This window comes from Ochotona princeps, chromosome 3 (assembly GCF_030435755.1).
Source record: "Ochotona princeps isolate mOchPri1 chromosome 3, mOchPri1.hap1, whole genome shotgun sequence".
NCBI classification, from domain to species: Eukaryota; Metazoa; Chordata; class Mammalia; order Lagomorpha; family Ochotonidae; genus Ochotona; species Ochotona princeps.
Genome location: NC_080834.1, coordinates 47,968,597 through 47,985,219, shown reverse-complemented (window position 1 = coordinate 47,985,219; position 16,623 = coordinate 47,968,597). Strand labels below are relative to the sequence as shown.

Sequence of the window (16,623 nt, the reverse complement as noted above, 5' to 3'; positions counted from 1 at the left end):
GGTTTCCTAATTGATTGTTTTTCCTCTGTACTTTCTCTGTTCTGGCTCAATAACTGATAAGAATCTTCCACTCTTTTTATGAGCTTTTCCACACTGAGTACTCACGACGTGCTAGGCACAGTGCTATTTTCACAGCAGGTGCCATATCTGAGTCACTTACTTGCTCCATGACTGTCCGACTCCAGTCCACTCTTGCCCACCGCCACATGGCTTCTCTTCTCCGAATCACTCAGGACATGGAACGTCGTGCAATCCGAAGTCTGCAGTTACAAGCTTACTCTATCTGGGGACAAGCCACCGAGAACCAGCAGCGGAAGACACGAGAACGAATGAGGGCTATTGACAGGGGCCATCCAGTTCTCGCATTCCGCAAATCCCCGTTCCTCCCCCATCCCACAAGGCCTTTAGCCACCCCTACTTGGCCCCATTTTAAAAGTTCGTTAGTAGGTCCTGGTTGATCATCCCAGAGTTGGACTGCGTTTGGAATAGAAGGGCAGGAAAAGGCGGGTATACCCCAAAGCCGCAGTCACCACCGGAGATGGAGAAAGCCTGGTGCTGCACGCCAGCCCACCTGACTGCCGCAGGGGAGCAGGGCCGCCCTGCTGGCCGGTTCCTTCAGCCTGCAGCCCCAGCTGCGGTGCATCCCCAGAGGTGGAACCCGAGGCTGGAGGACCCCATCACCCGACACCCGCAGGGGCTGGCTGCGGCGAGCAGTGTCCCTCTCCGCGCCTCGAGGGAGGGCGTGACTGCGGGAATCGGTCCCGGCTCCAGCCTCGGGGAGCTCGGGGAGCTCGGGAAGCAGGCTCCCGCGCGCTCCGACCAGTCCAGTCCCGGGAGCCTTCCTCCCTCGACGGCCCGGGGGCTGGGAGCCGCGGGGCGCCCCTCCCGGTCGCCATGGCAACCTGCGCGGCCGCGGAGCCGGGCCCGCAGCCGGAAGTGACGCGCGTTCACCTGCCGAGGCGAAGGGGAGGGCGTGTGAGGTGCCGCCGCCGCTGCCGGGAGCCAGTCGCGAGCGCTCGAGGCGCGGAGGGAGCGGTCCCGTAGCGCGAGCCTACCTGCAGCCGCCGCCCACGGACGGGCAGCCACCATGGCGCTTGTGCTGCTCGTGGTACTCCTGTGCGGAGTGGCGGGTGAGTGAGAGACGCTCGCTCGGCCCCGGGCACCCGCTGAGCCCAGGGGGCGTTCGCTGCCCGCGGCCACCCGGGAACAATGGCGAGGGCGGCCGGGAGGGAGCGGGCGCGATTTGGGGTGGTGGTGCTGGAGCCCGGGCGGGTGCTCTGGGGTGATGTGTGCTAGGTTCGCCTGGCGAGCTGGGGAGGTGCAGCGGTTCTGGAGGGCGCCGCAGAGGGGGCGTGGGCAGGGCCGAGGACCGAACCCCTGGCTGACGGGGGGCGACGGGGGGCTCGGCGGGCGGGGCGTTCCTCGCGTTTGCACCCCGGGTGCGGTTTTGTTGGCCACGCTCTCGCCTTTCTCCGGGTTCTCTTCCTTGTGGTGTCTGTCTGACGTTACCCGCTTTGGAAAAAAAAAAAAAAAAGAGCCTTGGGCAGCTCAGTTTCAGGTGTCTGAATTCCAAACGCCATTATTCCGCGGGCGCGAGGTTGCTCCGGGTCTCGCTCGCCTGGGCTACCTCGAGGAAAAGCAGCCAGGAGGAACTCAGTCGGGCTGGCCCAGCTGCAGCCTCGTCGGGGAGCGACCGTGGGAAACCCGAAGTAGGTTCTCGCAGAAATGCCGCATTGATTTCTGATGTCCCCGGGAGATAATGCATGGGAGAATCCAGGAACCCAGCTTGAGTTTGTAGTGAGAGTTGGTTCATTTCGAAGCTAAGACGGCATGCATTCACCAAGTACATTTTCCAGCCGTTCCTTTGAGAGGAGGGAAGGGTAAGCGTGGATCATTAGAAGACGTTATCATTTTTGTCACTTTTAAAATGATTTTTCTTTTCTTGCTGATAGTATTTTGAGCACCCGACCTTATTTGTCAAACTAAACACTTGGCATTGTGTAGCCGAATTAATTTTTTTAAATCCCTGGGTAGGACCCTAGGAGGCACACTTTGTGTAACCTCCAGAAGGATGGTTTTCTTGGTGTTGTGGCTTTGTGCCCTTTGAGGCAGAATTGCATGGCCACTTCAGTAGGGATGGCTCTCTTCTTCCTGTTAAAATGTTAATTCCATTGTTGGATGCCACAGCTGTGAGCATTACTCATGGGATCAACATTCTATTAACAAGTCTAATCTTCCATGGGACTATAGGACTGCCTCCATTTTCCCTTTTTTTTTTTTTTTTTTGGATATATATCCTGTAGACTCAGCTCATAAAGCTTCCGGAAAAGATGAAAGGTCACGGGACCAGTTTCCATGGTACATTTCCCCCCCCCCCCCCCCCCCCCCCCCCCCGCCACACACACACCTTTGTTTTGATAGGGCCTAAGCTGGTGTTAAAACATAGCGTGTGTGTTGTGTGTGTTTTCTGGGGCGGGAGGTTGGGGGAGTGGGAAATCTCGCAGACCTCACTTGAAGTATAAAAGTGGAAGAACATAAATCACAAAGACGAATTTTTTTTTCTGGGAATATTTAAATGATTGGATTTAGAATTTTTTTCTGGATTGCCTTACTTTGATAGCCACAACCTCATGCAAAGATACTTTAGTACAGAGTGTGATTCTGCTTATAAAATGTATGCAGAACCACAATGAGCATCTCGTTAGATGATTTATGTACTTAACTAGCTTGTTTCTTCCTCCCAGTTTTTCAGCTTGAGAAATGATGACCTGTGTAACTGACATACAGCTCTGAGTATATTTTTCAGATTTTTCTAGCCATTTTAAAAATGTGTTACTATAAACCCAAGAACATGATTGACCCGTCCATTGGCGAAACAAGACAGACTCATACATAGTAAAATTTGCAGTGCTGTCACTGATATTTTTATGTATCTGTGTCTATGCGAGCTTCAGAGTTCTGTGCTATATGTTGATATGTGGACTCCAAATTACCAAGCTTCATGGTGACATTGTGTTGCAGCAGGTTAAACTGCCAGTTTTGATGCCAACATCCATTATCATGATATTCCAGTCCTGCCTACTGCCATTTGGATCCTGCTTTCTGCTAACATGCCTGGGAAAGCTGTGGCTGATAGCTCAAACATTTGGATTTCCTTCTCCCATGTGGGAGACCAGGATGGCATTTCTGGCACCTGGCTTTGACTGCTAGAGGCTGTTGCAGTCATTTGGGGAGTGAACCAGCACATGGAAGACTTCTCTTTCCTGTTGGTTCTCAGTATTTCCGGTAGATAGATCAGTAGGTAGGTAGGTGAGTAGATAGATAGATCTATCTTTAAAAAAAAAACAGTTTGCCTAGATTACCGGTTTACTCTGACCACTGTACCGTTCTGCTTCCAAAGCAAGCGCTTTCCTCTTTGGCTACCTTCAGTCAGCATCCTAATTTCTACCACTGGCTGTCATTTATTAAAAATCTGCTGTTGGTTTGTGCCAAGTGCTGAAGGGTTTTATTATAAGCTTGGTAATTTCATGATAGCTAAATACTGGGAGGCTCTGTGAGAATGTAGGATTCTCAAGGGATTAGGCTGATGTTAGGCACGTGCCCATATGCCTAAACATTGGCTTTACTTGGGGATCTTTAACAGATTCAGATACACTGCCCACATGAATGTGCAAGTCATGAGTGACTAAAAGAGTCCTGTCCCAACCACAGGTTCGGTTTTAGTGGTGACCAAGTCACCACCTGCTTTGAGTGCCTTGTCAGCTTTCTGTGTTGAGAATGGGAACCAAGGTTTGGTGCTTGACAAAGCAGGGGAAGGGTTCTCCAGGAGATTCCTGAATCCCACATCAGAGTGCCTGGCGGGAACCAAGGTTCTCCTTCTGATCCAGCTTCCTGCTTGTGTTCACCTTGGATGACAACAAATGATGGCTCAGGCGATTGGATCCCTGTGATTCATGTGGAAGATAAGGATGGAGCTCTGGACTCCTGACTAAGGCTTGGCCCTTCCTTAGGTGTAAGAGTGTGTAGAAAGTAAACCAGGAGGGCCCAGCGCGATGGCCTAGTGGCTAAAATCTTCCCTTTGAACGTGCCGGAATCCCATATGGTTGCCGGTTCTAAACCCGGCAGCTCCACTTCCCATCCAGTTCCCTGCTTGTGGCCTGGGAAAGCAGCCAAGGACAGCCCAAAGCCTTGGGACCCTGCACCCGCGTGGGAGACCTGGATGAAGTTCCTGGTTCCTGATTTTGTATTGGCGCAGCACCGGCCGTTTTTCTCACTTGGGGAGTGAATCATCGGATGGAGGATCTTCCTCTCTGTCTCGCCTCATCTATGTATATCTGACTCTGCAATAAAAATAAAGTAAATAAAAAAAAAGAAAAAAGTAAACTATGAGATGGAAGATCTCTCCATCCCTGTGTCTTTCAGGTAAAATGAAAATAAATACATAAAATAACATTTTTTACATAAATTTTTACATTTTTACATAAATACATATCCTGATGTAGAGGTTTGGGATGTTAGACAAAGGATATAAAATTTCATCTAGGTGAAAGGAATGCATTCAGAGATGTGCTCTGTAACATGGGAACTGAAGTTAGTAGCAGTGTATTGTATTCTTGAATATTACTGAGACTAGATTTTAAGTATTTTACCAGGAAAAAAAAATAGGTGAGGTAACACATATGCTAATTAGCTTGACTTATTGCTGTTGCAGAGTATACATGTTTCAGAATAGCATGCTATGTATGGTAAATGTATGCGGTGTTTCATGTATCAATTACAAGTAAAAGAATAGGAAGAAGAGTGAGCTTCTCACTCTATCGGAATTGTTGTGTAAACTGGGATATTTATGGTTTGCCTTTGTCTGGAATCCTTTATGTTAAAAAAAGGTGATTACATGTGAACTTTTTCTCTGTTCTCCTCCATTTGGCTCCCTTAAATTGCTTTTAGATAATTTGAAAAGGGAGGGAGAGAGGGAGAGATAGAGAGAGAGAAAGAAAGAGAAAGAAAGAGAAAAAGAGAGAATATGAATCACTCCCGCAACGTCATGCAACAGCCAGGGCTGGGCTGGACCAAAGATAAGAACCTGGAACTCATTCCGTCTTTCACATGGGTGACAGGGACTCAGGTATTTGAGCAATCACCTGCTGCCTTGCAAGGTGTGCTTTAGCACAAAGCTGAATAACAAGCAGAAGAGCTTGTACTGGAACCAGGTGGTCTGACCTGGGATGCGGGTGTCCTCAGCTCTGTCTTAACTGCACCAAATACCCACCCCCTTAAGGTTTTCATTCATGCCATTTTACCATCGTCAAAGCCTACTCATGTTGGCTAATTTCCCTGTCCATTGTGAATCTCCATAAATCAACCCAGTTTATCTCATCACACTAGATCGCAGGGTGAGCTGGTATTGTTCACTGTTACAGTCTGAGTTACTTTATAATGCCTGGCAAATGACTAGTGTTCAGGAAGTGTTTGTTGCATGACTGGAAGCTCTCCACCTCTTTGCTGCTAGATCTCTGTGTGTGACGCAGCTCTTAATAGTTTCATTCATTTCTTGTTATCCCATAAAGGTGGTGTTTGTAGTGATCATTTCACTAGCATTGTTTCATTCATTTTATAGTCTGAAGAAGCTACATTGTTGCTTACCTCTGATTTACATTTTATGATAATTACTCTTCCAACCCTTTGTTGCTTAAGGTGACAATAATCTGCATGCCAAATCAGTTTTTCTCTTTGTTGCTCCTGAACAGCTGCTTGATTCTTTTCTATCTTATCAACTTATCCTTGACTGCCATCTACAACAGGTCATGTCAACCTTCTCATGGCTTTTTTGGTACATGGATGACCTCATTTACCCATCACTGTATCCTCCAGTGTGTTGCTAGTAAATGAAAGGTATTTCCAGCTTAACCTACCTCTCCTTTGAGTTCTGGCTTTCCGTTCTCCACTGCCTAATGTTCCACATGAATCTCCAGACTCCAAGTCCTCAGGTAAACTCATCTGTTAACTAAGTGATTAAAGGATCCAGTCATTCAGAATCTCTTAGGATGTGTTATGCCATGTGCTAGGTGCTCCTACAATATTTATGCCATTGCAAGTTACAAAAGGTTTATTAGAGCTTTTCAAGCGTATGGTATAGCTTTTGTAAAGACATGGAGATTTTAAGCATATGCTTTGTCTTAGAAATTGAGTTCAGTGCCTGTAAAGCATGTAACCAACACTCTTCAAACATTTAATGTGCATCTGAGTCATAAGGATGCCTGGACTATAGCCTGAGACTTTCAGTTTAACAAAACACTGTATGATGTCACTGCTGATCATGTTTTTTTGCGGTCAGGAGTTTAAAGGCTGTGGAGAGGGTTCAGAGGCAGACGATAGGTCAGACTGTGTTCCCCACTCTACTCCATGACAAGAAGCCAGTGAGGGGCACTGAAGAGGTGAGGCTGCTGCACTGAGATTGATTCTTTGGAATAGTTGCCATGCAGCTGTTGTGGAGACTGGTAGAACCACTGGGTCTAATCCAGAATCCATCTGTGTGAGCTGGACAGTCCTTGTAGAAGCAGAGGTTGGGCTTGCTCTGAACTGGGAGTCTATTCTGAGAAACCTGATGTGCGGGTGGTTGAAGGAGTGACAAGAAAAAGCTACAGAGAAGAAGACTTCTGGCTTGGTCAAGCCAGTAACGAATGGAGACTAAAGAAAAGAGCGGGTTTGAGGCAGATGAAAGTGAGCCTCAGTTTGGAGGGCTGGTGTTTGTGATGCCTGGGAAGAGCGGAGATGAAAACAAACTGAGTCATGGAGGGGGTGGGATGGGTGTTTACTTTAACAGTTAAGATACCCATGCCCCAAGGAGAATACCTGGGTAGAGAATCCAGCCCAGCTTGTGACTCCAGCTTCCTGCTGCTGCAGTTCCCAGAAGGCCACATGTGATGGCTCAAGTAATTGGGTTTCTGTTGCTTCTGCAGGATTAACTGAACTGAGTTCTTCTAGGTTGCTTCTGGCTGTTGCAGACATGGGGGAATGAACCAACAGCTCTGAGTGTGCACACTCAAAGAGTCTCTCTGTATCTTTCCCTCTGCCTCTAAAATCAATACAAATGAGAAACATATATTCAGTAGGAAAATTTGAATGAAGAACTGGATCTTAGGAGAAAGACACACATCAGTGATACAGAATTGGGGGAAAAAAAAACCCTGGCATCTGTGTAAGGTTAATTAGAAAATATAGATGGAATTAGAAGAGAAGGCGGAATGTGAAAGTGGGCGATGGGTTGGGAAACGAGGAATAAGAAGGAAAGATAGGGAATGTAGTAGTGAGAATGAAGATTTCCTAGAGAAGTGGACAATGAGGATATAGAAATAGAGAAGGTGACGTCAGTCTTAACCGTTAAAGGTTGTTGAGCAATTCAGAAAGTTTTCAGTCCCAGAGAGAGGACGGTTTCTGTTGTCAGAGTAAAACAGGACTTTAATAGACTGGGTGGACATCGGAGTAGTGTTGAATGACACCTGTACTTTGTACTTGCAGCTGTTTGGACAGTGCAGCATTGCACAAGTGGCTGTGATCCCAGAGGGCAATAACATTTTTCAAGGAAGGAGAGAGAAGCAAGCAGACGAGCACCAGACCGAGAACTTGGCAAATGTCATCGTTCTGCTCTAAAATCCTTCAGAGTCCTTCTTCAGATTCTTGACTCCTTTGGCTTCTCACAGACATCAGTCTGTTAGTGCATTGGCTGTGTCTAGATTTCTATCAGCTTAAAAGACGAATTCATTTTTATATTTGGAAGACAGAAAACTTCCATTCCTGACCCACTTCTCAAATGTCCACGACTGCAGTGTGGATTTTTCAAGTAGGTGTCCAGGACACACCACATCTCATGCTGCCTGGGATGCATGTTAGCCGAAGCTGGACAGGAAGTAGAGAAACCAGGATTCAAATCAGGCACTGAGTCCTGAGATGTCGGTCTTGGAACAGAACGTGTCTTTTTTTTTTCCTCCTAATCAAAAAATTTTATTGAAAAGCTGACGTAAAAATAGGGGATAGCTTCGATTGCTTATAAAAATCAAACAAAGTTACATGCTCTTGGTAGTTTCATTAGAATCACTGAATTAGCCGTAAGGCTTTCTGTGAGAAAACACGAGTCTGGGCAGCTGTGCGGATCGTACTGTTGCTTGCTCGTGAAGGACCAGCCTTCTGTGAGTGCAGCTTTTCCTCTTGTAGGCTGGTGCAACATCATTGAGCAGCCTACACAGAGAACCTCTGAGCTTGCTGGAAACTGTGGTGATCTTGTAACAACCTGGGCATTTGTTACATCCATAAAATGAGAATTCAGTCTTTGAATTAGCAGTTTGTTTTTATGTTTCTTCTTTTCCTGCTCCAAGGAGAGATGTAGTAAATCTCGAGCCAAAGGCATGTAGGCGGTCCACTGGCCTGGGCATGGCTCTGGCTGCTCCTGGTGCTAAGACAAGCCTTAATCACTTTAGTAAACACCCAGCCTGGATCCAATCCACTTTAAGGAGCTTGTTTCTCCCCCTTTATATCCCTTCTGCCCTGTGTGTCTCAGTGCTGCTCTGTTTCTCCTATTGCTTTCTTCCTTTTTCTTTCTTTCTTTCTTTTTCAGGTCATGCATTTTTTTTAAAAAAAGATTTATTTGCTTTTGTCTGAATGACAGATTTACAGAGAGAAGGAGAAACGTAACACAGAGAGAAAGAGAGAGAAAGAACTAGAGAGATCTTTCATCTGCTAGTCTATGTCCCAGATGGCTGCCATGACTGGAGCTGAGCTGATCAGAAGCCAGGAGCTTCCAGGTCTCCCACATGGGTGCAGGGCCGCAAGCATCTAGGCCCAAGGACCTCAGCCTTTCTTCCCAGACCACAAGCAGGAAACTAGATGAGAATTGGAGCAGCTAGGACTAGAACCAGTTGCCCATATGGGGCGCCAGCACCTACAGGTGGAGGGTTGGCTTGATGAGCCATGCTCTGGCCCCTGTCTTTTTTCCTTTCTTTACCCCATTGCTTGAAAGTTCTGCCTGTATTGTCTGAATTCCATTATTTTCCTTTATGTCCACTAATCATCCACCCTTTTGTGATCTTTCACCCTCCTCTACTTCTGTAAAACTGTAGTGCTATTGTATATTCAGTGTACAATCACACCTTCAGGCTGTGAAGACAGGTAGGATTCTAATGAGACTGTGGTGTGGAGTAGAGTAAAAGCCACGTCACACAAAAGGCTCTGAACAGCATCACTATCTCTTTGTAATAGTCTCCTTTCCCCTCTCCGGCTATTCCTCATTTTCTTTTGTACCTGGTTTCCTTGTACTGGAAGTGCTGAGATTGCTGTTTATCGTTTTAGTTGCCTGTTACTTTCTCAGAGCCTCCAGTCTATTTCTAGTATCTCTTTTTTCTAGTTGGTCTTTGACTGTAAATGTATCAAACCACCCACATGACATCTTTGCTTAGGATTTCCACGGATACCTCCAATTGAATCTGTCTGAACTCAGTTTGTTCTCATTGAATGACCTTTTTATTTATTTATTTATTTTATTACAGTCAGATATACAGAGAGGAGGAGAGACAGAGAGGAAGATCTTCCATCCGATGATTCACTCCCCAAGTGAGCCGCAACGGCCGGTGCGCGCTGATCCGAAGCCGGGAACCTGGAACCTCTTCCGGGTCTCCCACGCAGGTGCAGGGTCCCAAGGCTTTGGGCCGTCCTCGACTGCCTTCCCAGGCCACAAGCAGGGAGCTGGATGGGAAGTGGAGCTGCCGGGATTAGAACCGGCGTCCATATGGGTTCCCGGTGCGTTCAAGGCGAGGACTTTAGCCGCTAGGCCCGAATGACCTTTGCAGCTATCAAAATACCCGTGCAGAAATTATCGGTATGTTACGTGACTCTTCCTGTTCTCCTAAGTTGTTCGTATTTAGCTGTAAGTCCCTTCTGTGGTTCCAATTGCCACATCTATCCAGGATATAACATGATCTTTTTTTTTTTTTTAAGTATATATAGATTTATTGATTTTTACTTGAAAGAGTTGCAGAGAGGGAGAGACAAAAAGAGATCTTCCATCCACTGGTTCATTTCCCAAATGGTTGCAATGGGTAAAGTCTGAGCTGATCCAAAGCTGGAGGCAGAAACTTCTGAGTTTCCCACATGGGTTCAGGGTCCCAAACCCTTGAGCCATCTTCCTCTTCTGTCCCAGGCTGTAAGCAGGGAGCAGGGTGGGAAGTGGAGCAACCAGAACACAAATCAGTGCCCATAGGGGATACTACTGCCACAGGGTAGAGGGTTAACCTGTTGAGCCGTGGTGCCAGCCTCACTCTTATTCATATTTATAAATTCAGATTTTGAATATTACTGACTCCACATAAAGGAATACTGTAACAAGTTTAAGATGTTTACGTGCACCCATGATATGGTAGTGAAGGGAGCTAGTTTATCTCTTCTGTGCTTTCTTGCTTACATTTTCTGTAGCTTTCTTTTAATACTCCGTTGCTATCTCCATTCTAATTGGTAAGTAGAGTTTCAGCCTTCAAGGTCTTGAATCAGCAGCATTTCCAATAAATGTTAGTTGGCCAGTTGCTAGTATAGACTGACGCCTGCTTTATTCATAGATGGCAGGTAGGATAGGGAAGGAAGCCACAACAACAGGTCTTGGCAAGTTGGTATAAGATCCGTGCTTGTTTGTCATTTGGTGTTTGGTGAGACAAGGGGTTAGTGGTTAAACCGGTGCTTATATGTGCGTGAGAAATTGTAATTTGGGGAAAGTTTTAAAAATTTTTCATCGTATCAAAGATATATTGTAAACTGCATTGTGATTTTTATTTAGTTAGACAAACAATAAAAGTATTTCAGAAAGAAAAAGCATAGCTGGCCACTTTCCTGTGTTGTGGATATGTGTTCTGAGTGAACTTAATGGATTTCTTGATAGAATATCTTGATATTCTTGATAGAATATCTTCTTGATAGAAGTGGTGGTTTCGCTGTATAGACGCTGTGTGCTTGGGGAATTCCAGGGGGCATCCAAGCTGGTGAAATGAGTTTTTTGAGCTTTACCTTTGGCAAACTGCTGGGACAATTCTCCCTGTTTCTTTTTGGTGTGTCTCACAAGTAAGGAGTGCTGGGAGTACGTGAATCCTGGGAGCTCCCATGGGAAGTTTCTTTGATAGTCCATACAATCACTTCTAGGTTTGTGTTTAAAACCAGAGTTTTAGAGAGAGAGATCTCGCGTTTGCTGGTTTATCCCCCCACATGGTTGCAATGACTCGAGCCTGACCCAGGCCAAAGCATCATCTGGATCTCCCGCCTGGGTGACAGAGACCCAAGCACTTGGGCCATTTCCTGCTACTTTTCTCACAGGCCATGATCTGGGGATTGGATTGGAAGCAGACCAGCTGAGTCATAAATCAGTGACCATGTGGTATGCCATCACCGCAGGTGGCAGCTTTATCTATTATGTCAGAGTGCTGGACCCGTTTCAGCAATGTTAAACTGTTTCTTCAGTAAGAATTGATAGTTTTAATCTAGCTCAGTTTGCAATGTGAAATCTGATATTTCTAGAATGAATTATTAAATCTGGGCCATAAAAGTGACCATACTTATTTTTTTAACATATATTTTTTTAAGATTTATTTATCTTTATTGGAAAGGTGGATATACACAGAGGAGGAGAGACAGAGAGGCAACTCTTCTGTCCAGTGGTTCACTCCCCAACCAGCCGCAATAGTTGGAGCTGTGCCGATCCGAAGCCAGGAGCCAGGAGCTCTACCAGGTCTCCCACGTGGGTGCAGGGTCCCAAAGTTTTGGGCCATCCTCGACTGCTTTCCTAGACCACAGGCAGGGATCTGGATGGGAAGCGGGGCTGCTGGGATTAGAACCGGTGCCTATATGGGATCCCGGTGCATTCAAGAAGACTTTAACCACTATGGTGTCGTGCTAGGCCCAACATAACTTTTTTATGAATTTTTTTACATTTTTATCTTATTATTATTTTTATCGGAAAAGTGGATATATGGAGAGGAGGAGAGACAGAGTGGATGATCTTCTGTCCGATGATTCACTCCCCAAGTGAGCCGCAACTGCTGGAACTGAGCCATCTGAAGCCAGGAACCAGGAGCCTTCTGGGTCTCCCACATGGGTGCAGGGTCCCAAAGTTTTGGGCCGTCCTCAACTGCTTTCCCAGGCCACAAGCAGAGAGCTAGATGGGAAGCAGGGCTGCTGGGATTAGAACCGGCAACCATATGGGATCCTGGCACGTGCAAGGCGAGGATTGGGTCCAATTTTTAAAATTAGTTTTCAGCAGGTTAAGTGGAAATGCAGCTATAAAAAGTAGCAGAATGGAAAAAATAACCATTTCGCTTATATACAGTAAATTTAACAGTTATCACAGATCATTAAACCTATGAGTAGTAAAACTGAAGCAGCATAACATTTTTTAAATTTTTAAAGGTTTATTTATCTTTCTTGGAAAGGCAGATTTACAGAGGGAAGGAGAGACAGAAAGAGATCTTCTGTCACCTGACTCACTCCCTAAGTGGCTGTGTGGCCAGAGTTTGACCAGACCACTGCCAGGAGCCAGGAACTTCCTTAGGGTCTCCCAGGTTGGCCATCTGCTGCTTTCCCAGGTGCAGAGAGCTGAATGAGAAGTAGAGCATCCAAGTTCAGTGTGCTATATATACCACAGCACTGGTCCCTCATGGCTGCTTTTGTTTTCTTCTTCTTCTTCTTTTTTTTTTTTTTATTTTAATTTTGATGATGTTTCCATAGTTAATCAGAGTGGAAAGGGTCAGAAATCAGGGTAAAGTGGGTAAGACCATATTTGCACATTTTCTTTTTCTTCTTGCTGTATCTGGGGGAGGGGAGGATACAGTGGGAGAGACCATGCTCAGTCTCCCTAGTACCTGATATCATCCCTGGGTCCCCGTTGAGGAGTATGTTCTGAGGGTTCTTCTACTCAAATTATTTTGATAGTTCTGAGATGCTATTGATATTGATACCTCAAGGATGAGGGAATCCTTCCGAGGTCAGTTGGCTGACATAGTTCATCTCAGAGTCTCCATTTGCCCAGAAGTTTGCTGTCAAGTTTCTCTGGGATAGTTAGCAGTTTGTTCTGCCCTCCTTTCTCTGCAAACCAATGGGTGCTGTGGCCCAACCCTACCCACCATACCCTTAGCCCTCACGTACACTAGGGGGAGCTGAAGCCCAGTCAGAGTGACCCCTAACTACGTCCACTGGTCCCCAACTCTGCTTACTGTGCCTGCTGGCGTGTGCAGTGGACTTGCTGGTCTGTCCCACATCCCATTAGCGCTTAAACACAGCATTGGGCATTGAAGCCGAACTCAACCCAACCGACTCCACTGTCCAACCCACACTCATGCCAGTGGGGTACCACCAACTGTCTAGCCAGGCCCGCCCCTAGTCCTGGTTCTCATGCTCACTGGTAGGAGTTGCAGTCCATCAAAGAGGTGTGTTCATCCTCCCCGCTAGACCCACTCCTTGCACTGGATCTTGCACTTTCCGGGTGATTCTGCAGTCTAGCTTGACAGGTCTTGCCCCCAGCACTTGCCAGCTGATGCTGCATCAAAGCCCAACCCACCTGCCCTTACTCCGGCTCATGCCTGTATTGGTGGATACAGTTGGTTAACCCAGATTGGCTCTCTGCCTGACCCAGTTCACATGCAGGCCAACAGGTGTTGTAGCCCTGCTCAGCCTGGTTTGCCACAATCCCAGCTCTTATACTCACCAGCAGGAGCAGTGGCCCAGCAGGGTAGTCCCCACTATTCCCCTATGTTTTTGAGTGCTGCTGCCTAAACTGGCAGTTAGCTCTCAGTTCTGGCCCTAATGTGAATGTGCTGATGATGTGGCCAGACCCAGCCTGTCCAACACCCCATCCAGGTTATCAGATCTTTCAGTGGGTATTGTGAACTAGAACCGCCTGGCCCACCCCCAGACCTGAGCCACACATGTGCTGGCAGGTACAGTAACCTGGTCTGGTCTGAGCTGCTCCTTTCCTTTGTTCTTGTACTTACCTGCAGGGACTGCACCCTGACAAAGGAGTGCCCAAAGTCCTTAATGGGTCTCCTCCCAGTGGCAGATCTCACACATAGTGGTGGTACCTTGGGTCAGGCTGACTTAGTCCACCTCCTGTCTTGACAGGAACAGTAGCTTTTCCCAACTTGCCCATACCCAATCTGGTTCTTATTGTTGGGTGTCACAGCCCAGCCACACCTAGTCCATGCCCTGATGCAGCATTCACATGACCCAGTGGGAGCCAAAAATCTAGCCTAGCCTGTCCTACACCTACTCTAGCTTTGACGAGCACCAGTGGATGCTGGAATTTAACCCAGTCTGGCACACCCCAGACCCTGTCCACACCCATGCTGAGGGACACTGCAACCATGTCCAGCTTAGACCATCATCCCATTCTGGCTCTCACGCCGACCAGTTGGAACCCCAACCCATTCAGGATGTCCCATTATCGTCCCAACAAGGCTTGTTCCTGGCCACAGTTTTTGCATGTGCTAGTGGTTGCTCTGACCCAGCTCAGCATAGCCCATCCCCCATCTTGGCCTTCACCATTGGATGCTGCAGCCTGGCCATGCCCAATCCACTCCCATCCCTGACTCATGCAAACCAGCAGGTGTGATAGTTTAGCCAGGCATGCCCAATATTCCAGCCTGGCTCCTGCACTTGCCAGTGAGCTACGGTTGATCTGGCCCTGTCTGATCCACCTGCTTCCAAGAGCAACCCACATACTTGCCAACAGTTGGAGCTACCCTACCTGGTCTGACCAACAGCCTGATTCATATCCTCACCAATGGGAGCTAGGGTCCACGAGGGGAGTTACCCACCAGACTCACTCCCAGACCCAGATCTCGCATTTGCCAGCAGATGCTAGGCCACTACCAGTCACAGGTTACCCGCTCCATCACAGCCTATGTATGAATGGTGGATGTGGTGACCCAGCCTGCCCCACATTGTAGTCTTGGATGTGCCTGTGGGTACTGCAGCCTGGACCAGCCCGGCCTGTACCCAATACCAGTACCCATGAGTGTTGGAGGTTTCCATGGTCATGCCTTGCTCAGCCTGTCACCACTCCCAGCTCCCAAGAAAACCAGCTGAAATTGCAGGTCACAAGAGTGGGCCCATACAGTCAACATACAATCTGCCCCCGAGGCCCAGTTCTCCCACATGCTAGTTGGTGCTATGGCTCAGCCAAGAAATTCCTATACTGTTCCAATTCTCACTGGTGTGTACTGTGATCTAGCCCTGCCAGGTAGGCCCCCAGCCCAGGCTTTAGTGTGCACCAATGAATGGTATTGGGCATTGATCAATCCTAAATACCCTAGCTTTGATCTCCCGTGAGGGCTAGTGCTTCAGTGTGACCCTTAAGGTTCTCACATTCCCCCCTCAAAACTGAGCCACTGGGTGGTCCCAGGGCTTTCCCATGTGGGATCCCGCCCCTGGGACAAACTGAACCACTTGGCCCCAAGCCTGAGCCACCAGACCCAAGCCCTGCTGCTTAGGAGTCAGCCCCTTTGGCCTTCTTCTTCTTCTTCTTTTTTTTTAAAAGATTTATTTATTTTTATTACAAAGTCAGATATACAGAGAGGAGGAGAGACAGAGAGGAAGATCTTCCATCCGATGAGTCACTCCCCAAGTGAGCGCAACGGCTGGTGCTGCGCCAATACAAAGTCAGGAACCTGGAACCTCTTCCGAGTCTCCCACACGGGTGCAGGTCCCAAAGCTTTGGGCCATCCTCGACTGCTTTCCCAGGCCACAAGCAGGGAGCTGGATGGGAAGTGGAGCAGCCGGGATTAGAACCGGTGCCCATATGGGATCCCGGCATGTTCAAGGTGAGGACTTCAGCTGCTGGGCCACGCCGCTGGGCCCCTTGGCCTCCTCCTTGTTTCTTTCTTTTGTAAGATTTTTAAACTCTAGTTAGTTTTTTTTTTTTTTTTGGAAGGTAGATCATATTTATGTAGAGAAAGAGAGACAGAGAGAAAGGTCTTCCATCCACTTAGTTTACACCCCAGTTGGCCTTAACGACTGGAGCTGAACAAATCTGAAGCCAGGAGCTAGGAGCTTCTTTTGGGTCTCCTGTGTGTATACAGAGTGCCAAGGCCTTGGGCCATCTTCTACTGCTTTCCCAGGCCATTAGCAGGGTACTGGATGGGAAGTGGAACAACTGGGACATGAGCTGATATCCATGTAGTGTCTTGGCTCTTGCAAGGTGAAGATTTAGCCATTGAGCCGTCCTGCCGGAACCCTCATAGCTGTTTTTCTCTCTTTTTTTAAGATAATTTCACACATCTCATTTGAATTCATTGCATGTTTTTAGAGTAGGAACAACATATATTACCCTCATTTATATTAATCAAGTGCTAAAGCCAAAAAATGGTGCCAATGAATTATGACATTGGTGCAAAATAGAAATAAAATGCATGTCACATAAATGATTGTTAATTTTCTAGTAACCACATTAAAAGATGAAAAGAAAAAGGTGAAATTAGATATATTTTTTGAGGATTCCAAGTCCTTGAGTTTCTGCCACGCATGTAGGAGAGAGACACTGGTGCAATCCTGGCCTCCTGACTTTGGCCTGGCTTGGTTATGGCTGTTGTCGGCACTTGGGGA

General features: G+C 47.3%; 1 protein-coding gene and 1 pseudogene across 2 annotated transcripts in view; one reads left to right on the top strand and one right to left on the bottom strand.

Moving 5' to 3' along the window:
• Positions 1-861: 861 nt before the first annotated feature.
• The window catches only part of CXADR (CXADR Ig-like cell adhesion molecule), a 76,680-nt gene continuing 60,918 nt past the window's right edge, over positions 862-16,623 (top strand). Inside the window, exon 1 of one of the 2 annotated variants that reach the window (XM_004588610.2) lies at positions 862-1,130. In XM_004588610.2, the coding sequence (XP_004588667.1) occupies positions 1,088-1,130 (43 nt within the window). In that variant the 5' untranslated portion in view covers positions 862-1,087. The remainder of the gene's footprint in view (positions 1,131-16,623) is intronic. The other variant, XM_012927977.3, reaches the window with a different exon arrangement.
• LOC131479769 (small ribosomal subunit protein eS27-like) lies at positions 8,054-8,404 on the bottom strand (annotated as a pseudogene).